This window comes from Balaenoptera musculus, chromosome 3 (assembly GCF_009873245.2).
Source record: "Balaenoptera musculus isolate JJ_BM4_2016_0621 chromosome 3, mBalMus1.pri.v3, whole genome shotgun sequence".
Classification (NCBI taxonomy): domain Eukaryota; kingdom Metazoa; phylum Chordata; class Mammalia; order Artiodactyla; family Balaenopteridae; genus Balaenoptera; species Balaenoptera musculus.
Genome location: NC_045787.1, coordinates 90,643,886 through 90,658,298, shown reverse-complemented (window position 1 = coordinate 90,658,298; position 14,413 = coordinate 90,643,886). Strand labels below are relative to the sequence as shown.

The following is a 14,413-nucleotide window of genomic DNA, read 5'->3' as shown; positions in this document are numbered from 1 at the left end:
ATCTGGACAAAACAAAACAAAACCTGGGCAGGTGTACAGTCTAAGAATGGAGGTGGAGGAGGTACTGGTTAGGCAGCTCTTAGACTAGTGAGAAGAAATAATGCGAACCTGATGTAAAGGCAGTGAGCATTTTAACAGAAATTAAAAGATGGGAGATTAAATGGCAGAACGGACTAAACTCACGACTGAGCAGGTGTGTGTGGGCCTGTGGGTCTGATACAAAAGGAGCAAGTTGAGAAATGGATGCATCCAGAGTGTCTCCAAGGATCCCAAATGGATTGGACTCCAATAAGCAAGATGTGGAACGAATGAGGACTAGCCAGTTGGAGTGGTGTGAGCGTGCAGGAGGTGGAATGCAGATTCCCGAGTTCAGGTTCAATCAATTCATGTTTTCTGAGATCTTACAGGGTGTCAAATACTGGGGTAAAGTCCCTTGTCTTCACAGTCAGGGTTGGGTGCCCGCAGAGTGAACGAGGTGAGCCACCACAAAAATGACAACTCTCTTGGGGGTTTGTAGCGAAAGGAGACACAGCCATTGGCCTGGAGTTGCTGGGGGCGGCGGTAAGTGTGTGTGCGGGATATCTGGTGACAGGAACCACGCATGCACACTCGTGCTGAAAGCGCCCACGGGCTCTGCAGTACAGAGGTCGGAGCGCCTGCTCGGTCACGGAGCGGAGGTGCAGACCACGCCGAACTCCTGGATATTGGTCTTGGGATCTAGTGGGAAAACCTGAGCCCTCCAGACTTCCTAATAGTGCGAAGGAGGCAGGGTGCGCATGCGTCTATCCACCTCAAGGCCCAGTCCAAGGCGGCGGGAAGTTGGTTTTCTGAGTAGCAACTGAGCAGCTTGAAGACGGATTGGAGCCGACGGACCAATAAACAAACGCCTCATTGGCTTAGTTTGCTCAGGCTGCCGGTTCTCCAGCTTCCCATTGGGCCTTTCAAGCAGAGCAGGGGCGTGGCTCCCGGGGCTCCGCCCCCGCGCCGCGGCCCAGCCTCGGGGTCCCAGGCTGAGGGAGCCGGGCGGAAGTGAGCGGGTCCCGCCCCTTCCCCCTCTCGTTTTCGTTGGAACCGCCGCGGCCGCCGCCGCCGCCGTCGCCTGCTCTCCGTGCCGTACCCTCGGTCCCCGGCCGCGCGGAGCCGGGATGCACTGCTCCTGCTGTGGGTCCTCATCATGGAGACCAAACGGGTGGAGATTCCCTGCAGCGTCCTGGACGATCTCTGCAGGTACTGGGGCGCCCCGCGCTGCTCCGGCCCCCTGTCGTCCCCTGCTCTTTTTTTCTAAGTTTCGGCGACCCCGGACGCCTCCGCGTCTCCTCCCCCGGCTCACATCCTTGTCCGGGCTTTCCGGTCCCGCCGCTGCTCCTTTTCCCCGTCGACCCTTATCTCGGACGACACCACCCCTCTTTTTCCGCCGCAGCCTCCCTGTTTCTCACGCCCCCCTCCATTCCTCCTCGCACAGCGCTGGAATTTCCTCATTTTCTTAGTTCCCCAGCTACTTTGGTTTCCCCGCAAGCGAAGCCGCTTCGCCAAAGCCTGGATCTTTGGCATTTTGGGGCAGCCCCTCCCCCCTCCCATTGCTTTTTCTGGCTCTCCGGCTTTCACAGACCGTTTTACCCCCTCCTCCCTCCATCACATTTCCCCAATTCTGTTGAAAGACTCCAAGGTTTTTAAGTCTTAGAATCCCAGGTTCTCGGACCTACGCAGGGAGCAATTTTCAAATTTACCTTTTCCCTGGAGTATTCTTATGGGTCCGTGGCGTTCTCTGTAAATTGCTGTAAAGAATTATTCTTTTGTTCATCCCCAAACTTATCATTGGAAGTGGGGAAAAAAGTCTGGAGTTGCTTTCCCCACCCACCCCCGCCACCCCCAATCTCTTAATTATCCTTCTTAAAGGAAATTCTCAACCGCTGGGTTTTAACTCCTGGAGTACTTTTACAAGAGAAATTTCCTGCGTTCTTCTCTCTTGTTGGCTATGATTTCAGATAGCCAAGCAAGTGTAAAATGGCCTTAAAATTTTACTTCAGGAAAAGGAAATCTTTTTGGTGCAGTAATACCCTGAGTTGTCGTCGGTGTAAGTGGGTTGTGAAGTAATTTTAATTACAAATGAGTGAAAGCTCTGATTAAAACAAACACATTTCACGTATTTATGTCTAAAAGTCTGACTTTTAGTAATTGTGTCCCATTCACGCCTCTTTTAATGGGAAAGGAAGAACTAATACTTGTGGAGTTATTACTGAGTGCCAGGCAGGCACTGGCTGCTCTCTTCACATGTATCATTTAATCCTCGAAACCACCCTATTTGGTAGGTGCAGTTTTTTTTCCATTTTCATCTGACAGACTCAGGTTGTAATTTACACAAGGTCACATTCATCTTAATTTAGAAAATCAAGATTTAAGACCTAGGGCTTTTTCTCTTTAATGTCTGCTTTTTTTCCTACGCAGGTGGATGAAATAGAAAGTCAAGTCTAATGTTATATCCTCACAAAAGAAAAGTACATGTAGATAAGTAAATAGACTAGTTCTGCAACCACTGAGAATTAACATCACTGTACTTCTTTAGTGATGGTATGATTATAACTTTTGGAATACGATAGACTCGAATGAACCACTTAAAAGGCACTCATTTTCTGTGATCATTTTTCTTAAGAAAAAAAGAGGTTTGATGTCTGTCTTAGGTAAATGACTGGAAGAACATATACCAGATGTGGGATTATGATTTTTATCTTCTTATTCGTGTTTCCAAGATTTTTTAGAGGATGTACATTTTATAGTTAGAAAAATTAAATATGAGTAGTATTTGGAAAGGTGAGCAATTGTTTATGTATGAATTAATAGGGATACAGGTGATTTAGAAAAGATGGGTAATCTTATACTTTTTACAGGCATCTAAACTAATTGTCCCATTAGTATTGGGTTTATTTTGTATATTACGGAGGATTACATCATTTAAAGAAGTCATATCACCATTATGAAGGTGGTTGATTTTATGTGTGTAGTCTTACTTAAAAATAATGGTGTTGTGTTTTGTAGACTTCATGTTAAACATCTGTTGTGTTAAATAAAGATTCTTGTTTTTCTAGTTGGTGTATTTAAACTATTTTATACAAATTTTTTGGAACAGAGAAATATTTTTTTCCTTTAAGAAAATTTTTTGTAATCACTGTGTTTTGGCTCTGTAAGAATGCTGTATTTAAAAATTAGGGCTAGCCACTTATTAAACTAATAGTGAAACTGTTACCAAACCAAACTTGTGTCTACTCGCCTGACGTGCAGCAAAGCCTATACTGACACTGGTTGTGGTTGAAGGGAAGTACTGCATTTATTGCTGGGCCATGCAAGGAAGAATGGACAGTTCATGTGCAAAAGACAAACTCCCCAATGGCTTTCAGGGAAGGGTTTTTAAAGGCAAGATGAGGGAAAGGGTCCAGGGTGAGTCATCAGCTCGTGGACATCCTTCTGATAGGTTGGTGGTGAGGTAACAGGGTGGCATTTTAGGAATCTCAAATTATCAACCTGGTTTCAAGGGTCTGAGGTCTGCTTGCTGGTGGTTAGCATGCAGTTGACTTCTTCCACCTGGTGGGGGTTTTAGTTTCTGCAAAACAACTTTGGGATACGGCTCAGGATATTATCTATAGGCCTTGAGGAGGAACTAAAGGTCCTTGACTTTGTTTTATGGCTAAGCCATTATCATTTTGTCATGCTAGACTGCTTTCCTTTGTTTCTGCATTTTCTTGCTTCTCTGAACCAAATTTAGTCTAGGAGGGTAAAACTTTTCTATGAATAAGAGGTGACTGATAGGGGGTGGGGATGTCTTTTCCCAGGAAGGCTCCTGCTCCGTTTTAAAACCAAATAACCATTTCTTAAAACTTGAGGTTTTAAAAGTAATACCATTTTTCAAGTTAATATTTATAATATCTTTGTTGATTAAAGATTTTTAAAATTTTTATTTATTTAAAAATTTATTATTTTTGGCTGTGTTGGGTCTTCATTTCTGTGCGAGGGCTTTTCTCTAGTTGCGGCGAGCGGGGGCCACTCTTCATCGTGGTGCGCGGGCCTCTCACTATCGCGGCCTCTCTTGTTGCGGAGCACAGGCTCCAGACGTGCAGGCTCAGTAGTTGTGGCTCACGGGTCTAGTTGCTCCGCGGCATGTGGGATCTTCCCAGACCAGGGCTCGTACCCGCGTCCCCTGCATTGGCAGGCAGACTCCCAACCACTGCGCCACCAGGGAAGCCCTAATTTATTTATTTACATGTGTATGTATGTATGGCTGCGTTGGGTCTTTGTTGCTGTGCCCAGGCTTTCTCTAGTTGCGGTGAGCGGGGAGTACTCTTTATTGCGGTGCACAGGCTTCTCTTGTTGCGGAGCATGGGCTTCAGTAGTTGTGGCGCATGGGCTCAGTAGTTGTGGCTCTTGGGCTCTAGAGTGCAGGCTCAGTAGTTGTGGCTCACGGGCTTAGTTGCTCCGCGTCATGTGGGATCTTCCCGGACCAGGGCTTGAACCCGTGCCCCTGTATTGGCAGACGGGTTCTTAACCCCTGCGCCACCAGGGAAGTCCTGTACTTCTTTTTTAAGTACCTGCTGATTTATAAGTTTGGTCTTGACTCTTGTTTTTACTCTCTTTGTGTCTTCTCCAGTTTTACTTCTTATGATCAGTACCTGTAAGGATCTTTTTGCTTTGTGTTATTTTGATTTTTGATAAATTACATAGTCCTGCTAATCTTGTCTATGTCAGTTATTGACCATATAGTAATATGTTTTGGAGGAATGTAAAATTTGAGAGTGATTTTTATGTGAAACATTAGAGCAAGAGACTTAAATTTTCAAGATGTGACTTTATAACCATTAGACAGCTTATAACCTAAGACATGAAATGTTATTTTTCAGGTGGTTGAATATGGGACATTTCATTTACAGGAATACTGTGCAGCCATTAGAAATTCCTCAGGCAGTTAGCAAACAGTAAACTGAAGGAAAATGTTTGTGTCTTGAAAATGTACACAATATTACTACTGAGGGTAATAACTAGTCATTTTATGCCCTTTGTTAAAACAAATTTTTAAATGTTTTGTATATGTATGTTTGTGTGCATGCACAGGAGAAGTCTGAAAGTAATATATACACCAAACTGATAAAACTGGTGACTTCTGGGTGAAATGGAATTGGAGGAGAGGAAGGGAAGACTCTGGTCTAAAATGCTTTAGTGAACCAAAATTACTTTATAATAAAACATGTAGGTGTATGTAAAAAAGTAAATCAGCACCATTTTATGGTGATATTTGCCTTTGGTGCGCCATGATTTTTGACATTAAAAGTAAAATACGTAGTTTTTCAGTACTATTTAAATTATCTTATTAAATATTTGGAAAGCATGTTTTTAAAGTAAAAACTGAAAACTGCAGTTTGGTAAGTTATTTCTCTTAAAGAAGTGTTTGGAGTTTTTTATAAGCCTCGTTAAGAATTAAATTGTAAAGCCACTCCAGTGTTAAAAGGAGAAAGGTATTTTCTAGCAACTAATGTTGCTGCTATTCTGGTGATCGCATAGGTTAATTAAATAATTTGTGTTTATCTTCATTTTGCCATCTTAGTGTTCAGTTCACCGGAAACATTTTTGTATTAATTGTAGTCCTTGTGCTAATGCTTTGTCTATCTGTGGGAACATTGGAAAGGTGACATTTTTGTTAGGTGGAGAAATTTTTACCATAACAAAATATTGTGGAAAGAATTTTATTTTAGCTATTAAAATATACATATGTATGTATATACAAACACTTAAATCTTTAAAACAGATCAAAAACATTCACAGAATGAAAGCATTGAAGTTTAATTTTCCTGTATCAAAATTTCCTATTTCTTACAAAGTTTCTTAAAGAAGTTAGCCTTTCAATATTAAAAATGTACTCATCTGTAAGGTTTAAAAAAAAATCAAACAGTACAGATGAATTTATAAAATGAAAAGCAGCAGTCTCTTGCCCTACCCCTTTTATCCCAGTTCTGCTCTCCAGACTTTTACCTGTTTTGTGTTCAGTTTTCTGGTGGATATTTCAATATTTTAAAGTATACTTGCACCAGTTTCTATCAACTTTAGATATTAGATTGAGGATTTAGTGTATCTTGGTAGATTATTATTATTTTTTTTAAATTTTTATTTATTTATATTTATTTTTGGCTGTGTTGGGTCTTCGTTTCTGTGCGAGGGCTTTCTCTAGCTGTAGCAAGCGGGGGCCACTCCTCATCGCGGTGCGCGGGCCTCTCACTGTCGTGGCCTCTCTTGTTGCGGAGCACAAGCTCCAAACGCGCAGGCTCAGTAATTGTGGCTCACGGGCCTAGTTGCTCTACCGGCATGTGGGATCTTCCCAGACCAGGGCTCGAACCCGTGTCCCCTGCATTGGCAGGCAGATTCTCAACCGCTGTGCCACCAGGGAAGCCCAATCTTGGTAGATTATTAAGTGAGGGTTTAGTTTACACTTACTGTTGCCCTTGTCCTACTTCCAATACAGTTATATCACTATTTTAAATTGTTCCATTGGTTACCTTCGTGACTTTAATATACTTAAAGTTATATTTCTGTTTTACGGACTTCAGTGTCTCTTGAGTCTGTATTTGATAAGGTGAGGCAGTTAGTGCCCCATCATTTCTTCCATTTCTTACCCATTCCCTCAGTTTCTATCCAGGTGAACTTAAAATAGAAATTAAGATTGATAGTAGTTACATTACATTTTGTAACCTTATGAAATCTTATACGTTTTGCTACTGGTTGATAGCAAAAGCTGAATAATAATAATGGCATTTGTTATACATTATTACTATGTAAATATTTTTCACAGTAGAGGCAAGTCTACAATGGTTAGGATTTTGTTTCTTTTCCATCTGGCCATAGTCAAGATCCTTTTGTAAGAATCTTGAAAGAGAATGAATGTCCTAATGAATTCTCTTTTCTTACATTCTACGAATTGCTCAAAATAATACAGTTTAATTTTTCTTTTGGAGAAGGAAGCATATGATTTGTTCACTATTCCCTGATTCCTTCTAGCTATTCTTGAAATAATTTTTTCCCCTTTTGTTCTAATTTTGACTTTTTGCTTCATGTTTGGACTGTGATTCTCTTCTTGTACATTTACCCTTCTCCCCCAACATGCCCAAAGTTTCTTGCTGCCGTCCACCATCACCCCCTCATCTGCTCCTTTATTTTTTATTTATTTTTTTTAAAGATTCTTTTTTATTTTTTTAAGTTTTTAATTTATTTTTGTATTTTTGGCTGTGTTGGGTCTTTGTTGCTGTGTGCACGCTTTCTCTAGTGGCGGTGAGCAGGGGCTACTGTTCACTGCGGCACGCGGTCTTCTCATTGCGGTGGATTCTCTTGTTGCAGAGCACGGGCTCTAGGTGCGCGGGCTCAGTAGTTGTGGCTCATGGGCTCTAGAGCGCAGGCTCAGTAGTTGTGGCACACGGGCTTAGTTGCTCCGCGGCATGTGGTATCTTCCCGGACCAGGGCTCGAACCCGTGTCCCCTTCCTTGGCAGGCGGATTCTTAACCACTGCACCACCAGGGAAGTCCCTGCTCCTTTATTATATCCTTGGTCTTACCCTCAATCATACTAGTATCTACTGTTCTACCGAATTCTTTTTTCCTGGAGAATGCCATTTTGGATATTTCCACTCTCTTAGTCTAATCTGGACTGGTTGCTTCTTAGTCTTGCCAAACAAGTGGCACACTAGAATTCCCTTTCCCAGCTCTCCCAGGTTATATCTCTTCTTTCTTGAATCCTGTTTTATGCTTTCTTGGTTTTCATTCTTGTTTAGCTGGTGTACATTCTAAAGTAATTTTCTTTGAGGGGGTCATTAGAGAGTAAACTTTCTGAGTCCGTATGTGACTGAAATGTCTCTTTTTCTTCTCACAGTTATGTTTCCAGGTGGTCCAGGGTCCACACTTTCAGTACCAAGGTTCCAGGAGATATCCTCAACACTGTCTTTTCTTCACAACCAGTTTTTTAATGTGTTTAATTTTTTCTTTGTCACGAATTAGATTTTCCTTAGACATTGGGTGAGTTTTTGGTTGCTGTTTCATATTTAAGATGAGGCTGTAGAGGGACTTAACTTGTTGATAGGCTTCTTTGTGAGAGTAGATAGGGAGCTGACCTTTACGCTGGGAGACTGATAGGCTTCTTTATGAGAGTAGATAGGGAGCTGACCTTTACGCTGGGAGACCCTTGAATACCAGTGTGTAGGAGTTTTGCTTTGGGGTGCCAACACTCAAACCTATCTGCTAAAGTTAGAAAAGGGCCTTGGGTGTTGTTCCTCCTTCCCCCACCTTTTGTAGGAGAAACTCCTGACTGTCAGAGGAATGAAAGAAGAGTGGATGTTCTCCTATTACATAAATAGACCTCTCTGTTACCCTTTTTAAAAGTTTTATTTCTTCTCATCTTCCAGCTTACCTTTCTTCATTTGGGGCTTTTCTGGATTGGGATAGGAATGGGATTGGATTTCTCTGTCTTAGGCACTTTCTTACCCCATTTTAGATTGTGGTTAGTATCCTCTAGAAATTTGTTGAAATGCAAATTTTTAAAAAATTTTACTTATTTTATTAATTTATTTTTGGCTGCGTTGGTTCTTCGTTGCTGCACGCGGGCTTTCTCTAGTTGCGGCGAGCGGGGACTACTCTTCATTGCGGTGTGCGGGCTCCTCATTGTGGTGGCTTCTTTTGTTGTGGAGCACAGGCTCTAGGCACGCGGGCTTCAGTAGTTGTGGCACTTGGGCTCAGTAGTTGTGGCTCGCAGGCTCAGTAGTTGTGGCGCACGGGCTTAGTTGCTCCGTGGCATGTGGGATCTTCCCGGACCAGGGCTCGAACCCATGTCCCCTGCATTGGCAGGTGGATTTTTAACCACTGCACCACCAGGGAAGTCTGAAATGCAAATTTCTAGTTAAAAATAGTAGATTGAACACAAACATCTACTCCACAAAAAGAGTAAAGTTTAACAATTTTAAATGCATAACCTCACAAGAAAAGGAAGATCGGGTGAAGGGATGAGCAACAAAACTTGGAAACCATACAGCAGAAGGGAAAGTGGCATATGACTTAGCAGACCTGACAGAGTGAAAGACTACTGTAGTAGTCTACTTCAGAATTAGAGAATATTGAAAAGTGGCAGAAGTGAGTTTATGCATCCTTTATACATATTGAAAACCATCCTTCTTCCCCTGCTCAGCTCCCAGAATGTGGCAGCCTGGGCTTTACCCTCCAGATAGGAGAGTGGAAGGTTCTTGTCTAGGTGATCTGACTAGCCCATGAGGAAACACCTAAAGATACTAACATTGGAGGTTCCTTGATTAAATGGCTCAGCCTGATCACCTTAAATGGTGCCTCATAGTTTGACAACCTTCCTAATTAGCTTTGTGGTCTATCACATTAAATACGAACATCTGAAATAGGCCTCTTAACACAAAAGGTAGAGCATAAAACTAACAAGAACAAAAAAAGCAACTGAAAAGAATCAAACTATGCAGGTAGAAGAAAACTTTAGGGCTTCCCTGGTGGCGCAGTGGTTGAGAATCTGCCTGCCAATGCAGGGGACACGGGTTCGAGCCCTGGTCTGGGAAGATCCCACATGCCGCGGGGCAACAGGGCCCGTGAGCCACAACTACTGAGCCTGCGCATCTGGAGCCTGTGCTCCGCAAAAAGAGAGGCCACGACAGTGAGAGGCCCGCGCACCGCGATGAAGAGTGGCCCCAACTCGCAGCAACTAGAGAAAGCCCTCGCACAGAAACGAAGACCCAACACAGCCAAAAATAAATAAATAAAAATAAATAAATTTATTTAAAAAAAAAAAAAAAAAAGAAGAAAACTTTAAAACAAAAAAACCCCTCAAAACTACATTGATCTCTTTAGATAGGTAGGTTTTTACAGTCATGGAATAACAGAATTATCTGTGAAAGCATAATTTAAACAATTAAAAATAGCCTTTGGAATTTTAAATATGAGAGTAGAAACAAAAACCTCAATAGATGGCTTGCAAGAGACCGTTTCCCCAAAGTAAGGGGGCTTGAGAAATTAGAGATAGGAAATATCAGAGAAAAGTGAAGAATCAAAGGATCAGTCCATGAGGTCCTTTAGTACTGAAGGAGGTGAGTTTCTAAATAGGTAAAGTCCATTGAATGGGTGATGCAGTAGATGAATAATAGACAACTGGGAAATTTCAGAACATTGAGGATAGAAGGAAGAACCTGGAAGCTTCCAGTCTGAAAAAACAGGTTGGAGAAAGGAATCTGAGTGGCTTCAGTCTTCACATCAAAATTATAGGCTGGCAGGAGTGGGCACTGTCTTCAGGATTCTGAAGGAAAATGATTTCCAACCTGGAATTCTTTACCTAGCCAAAGTGTCAAGTGTGAGGATAAAAATATTCTCAAATTCACCATGTCTTAATATTAATCTCCCCTGCATACTTTTTCCAGAAGGCATGGGAGGATGTACTTCATGAAAATAGGAAGTACATTAATTAGGAGGAAGACAGGATATAAGAAACATGAGATCTAAATTCAGGATGGGGCTTCCCTGGTGGCGCAGTGCTTAAGAATCTGCCTGCCAATGCAGGGGACACGGGTTCGAGCCCTGGTCCTGGGAAGATCCCACATGCCGTGGAGCAACTAAGCCCGTGTGCCACAACTACTGAGCCTGTGCTCTAGAGCCCACGAGCCACAACTACTGAGTTAGCGTGCCACAACTACTGAAGCCTGCATGCCTAGAGCCCGTGCTCTGCACGGAAGAGAAGCCACTGCAATGAGAAGACCGCGCACCGCAACGAAGAGTAGCCCCTGCTCGCCGAAACTAGAGAAAGCCCGCTCACAGCAACGAAGACCCAATGTAGCCAAAAATAAATAAATAAAATACATTTATAAAAAAAAAAAATACAGGATGGAAGCGTTGGGAACTATAGGATGCTAGTGAAAGGATAGTATAGGATGACAGATGTGTATTATGTGAAGTGACAACCACTCCAGACTGGAACAGATCAGAAGGCTCAGGGATAGTCTTCAAGATGAAACCGATGTGTCTGAATTAACATCTTGAGAAAAAAAATTTAGGAAACTAGTGGAAGATTGAGTTAGTGACAAGTATAGAGAAAACAAAGCAAAGACAATGACGACATTTATTTATTAGTGGGAGAACAAAGGATTGTGCTTAAAAGGGAAAACAATCGTAGCTTGTCACATGGCTTAGTCGTGAATTGCGTTTGCAGAGTCATAGTAATGTAAAGACTGAATTTTTTATCTAACCCGGTGGTTATCAACTGGGAGTGATTTTGCTCTCCTCAGGGAACTTTGGCAGTGGTTGGAGATCTTTTTGGTTGTCACAGCTTACTGGAGAGTGCTATTGACATCTAATAAGCAGAGGCTACGGATGCTGCTAAACACCTACAGCACACAGGACAGCTCCTCTCAACATACAGTTATCAGTTCCAGGTGTCAATAGTGCTGAAGTTAACAAACTAACCAAACTAAGATACCATTTTGTTGGGAAGATGGAGAGATGAGAATGGTGTGTAGAATGAGAGTGGGAGGACTGGAGTTAATTCTTCAGCTTCCATAATGGAAATCAATAGAAAATGTCCCAAACTGAGAAAGTAAGAAATAGCAGACAGGTGTTTTTTTTGAGACTTGGTGTAAGTTAAATAAAATCAGATAAAAGAAGACTAGTTTTTGCAGTGCTTTTTGTCTTTGTGTATCATCTACTGGCTAGTCTGAGACTTGGGCAATGGTCTGTCTCATACATAGTTCAGCTCACAAAGTGTGTGGTATGCTGTTTGTATTCTAATCCAAGTTTGTGCAGTTTGGGGTTGAGCCTCAGAGTTCATAAACAATTTCGTGGGACCATTTTTCTGAGCTGTTCCTTTTCTGCTATCTCCCTGGTACTTCTTGGCTCCCCTTTTTGAGGAAATTGAATATTGAAAAATGGCAAAAATGGAAAGGCGCTCTACCACACATTTCATGTGACTCTGCTCATGCCTGGGACCAAGCAGCTGGAGGTTAGAAGTAAAATAAGCAATGGACGTTGGCTCTAATCTCTTGGGACCTCCCAGCTCTTGCTATCGGAGCGGAAGTTTCCCGTCCATCAAAGTTTTAGTCTCTGTGGATCTCTGTTACAGCCACTGTTGCTGCCAAGTCTAACCAGTGTGGCATTGCTTGGGCGCTGGGGCATGAGAGAATGGAGAAAAGAGAGGGGGAATTTCCCCCACTGTCTCCGAGTGTTAATAGGTTCCTTTAGATGCCTTTCTTGATCCTTGAGGGCTTTTGGAGGTCACTTCTAACCCCCAATCCAGCTAGGGGATATTGGAGGGTGAAAAATGGTAAATTTGGATATTCATCATCTTCCCCAATCTTTCTCCTGCTGTTTACTTTTCACAGTCCTCAAACAGCTGCTCCATGTACTTTGTCCCGGTTTTATAGGTACGTTTTATGGGAGGGACAGAGTGGAGTGTGCTTACTCCATCTTACCTTTCAAAGATGAATTGTAACTATCAGTATGTCACTGGAAGTATATGCAGACAATTTGCTAGACTGTGGGAATAAAAGTATGCAAAGATATCTCAGTGAAGTAATTTGGAAGAGTTTATGGACAGTAATAGTAAAAATTAGATAATTACTATAATGGAGGAGTTGAAAGAGTTTATAAATCTGTTCAGAGGAGTCTGATATACCTATATAGGAGATACAGTGTTAAGTCATGAGGGATGAATTATAAGTTTGCTAGATGGACAAGAGAAGGGAATAGATATAGTATGTGGATGGCAATTTCGGACATTACTAAGAATTAGGTATCACTGGGTATAAAGAACCTTACAGAGTGATAGAGGCGGTGCAGGTGAGCAGGCACTGGATCTTGAATGCCGTATGGAAGAGCTCAGATTTTTATATCTTAGATTATGCCATTAGCATTGCATGTTACATGTCTTGGTTTTAGTGTAGATGCAGTTTTAAGCTCCTTTCCCCATTGTTTTTCTATATTGAATTGTAGATTATCATACATACATTTGTCTTAACATTTACTTATTCAATCCCCTGTTGGAATGCTACATTATTTTTATAATTTAAAAGCATTTTTTTTTTTTTGAGGTTTGATTTGAAACTTGAAAACAACAAAGAACATTTAGCACCACAGCTAGTGAATAGTGTAAGTGATCAAACTGGGTGATGCTATTTTTAATTTTAGAAAATGACTCTAAAAACCAGTGGATTTCTTTTATGTAGTTCAGTCTTTAAAGGTCGCTAGAAAAAAAGTTACAAAAATGCTAAGCGTGGAAGAAGCTTAATGGTGGTTGCTTAATGAATCCTGTAGATCACATAAATTTTGACTTGTTGCATAAAAAAGGGGTTAATTATCTTAATCATATATATACATATGTGTATATAATATAGTGCACACTTATACTATGTATTAAAATAAATGTCCCTTCCTCCCTCTGAATGTACTTGGAAAAGACAATTTAGGTTTTTTTAAAAGTGAGTGTATTTGAAAGTTATTTTGAACTCAGGTTCTTCAGATGAGCTTTTTGGGAAATCTGGTCTATTAATGATTTCTTTAATATTTTTTTGTAATACTTTAAATAGGAAGATTAAGCAGCTAACATCTTTTCTATTTGAGTATATGAATATATTTGTATATATTGTTTGAAAATATTACCAGACATGGGAGGGAATCCTAGTGAAGTTTGTTTTCTTGCTTACCTTTAATTTATTGTTGGAGAGCTCTTAAGTTTATCTCTGTACTTGTGAACAGAGGGTAGATGGCCTCTTAAAAAAATTCTATTATGAATGAGATACATGTGATATCTCTTTTTTTTTTTTTTAAAAGACTCATCTTCCCTGTAGTAATTTCCTGCCAGTTTTGCTTCCTTGATCAGTACTGCTCTGGGTCCCTTTTCTATGTTGGTGGGTCAGGAGTGAAGCAATTAAAAAGGTTAAAATAAATTGTTATGGTTTGTAAATGTAATTTTTGTATGTTTTTTGTTTTTGACAGCCGATTTATTTTGCATATTCCCAGCGAGGAAAGAGACAATGCTATCCGAGTGTGTTTTCAGATTGAACTTGCCCATTGGTTTTACTTGGATTTCTACATGCAGAACACACCAGGATTACCTCAGTGTGGGATAAGAGACTTTGCTAAAGCTGATATCCTTTTTATTACTATAATGAATGTCTTTCATTCTTATTAATAAGGTATTTTAGCACAAATTTTCTTTTGCTTGTCGTTGAGATTTATAACCTTTTAGATAAAACATACTTGATTTCTAAAAATTGTCAAAAATGTAAAACATATACATATGGTTTGTGCCTGATTGTGATAGGTACAGTTTGATAGTACGGTTGTACCTCGATATTTATGGGGATGGTTCCAGGACCACGCCCCTTCCCGCAGGATACGAA

The 14,413-nt window shown here is 41.2% G+C and overlaps 1 protein-coding gene across 2 annotated transcripts in view; it reads left to right on the top strand.

The window, feature by feature from the left end:
- The first annotated feature begins 973 nt into the window (after nt 1-973).
- The window catches only part of DCP2 (decapping mRNA 2), a 51,643-nt gene continuing 38,203 nt past the window's right edge, over nt 974-14,413 (top strand). The window contains exons 1-2 of one of the 2 annotated variants that reach the window (XM_036845625.1): nt 974-1,227; nt 14,007-14,158. In XM_036845625.1, the coding sequence (XP_036701520.1) occupies nt 1,175-1,227; nt 14,007-14,158 (205 nt within the window). In that variant the 5' untranslated portion in view covers nt 974-1,174. The remainder of the gene's footprint in view (nt 1,228-14,006; nt 14,159-14,413) is intronic. The other variant, XM_036845624.1, reaches the window with a different exon arrangement.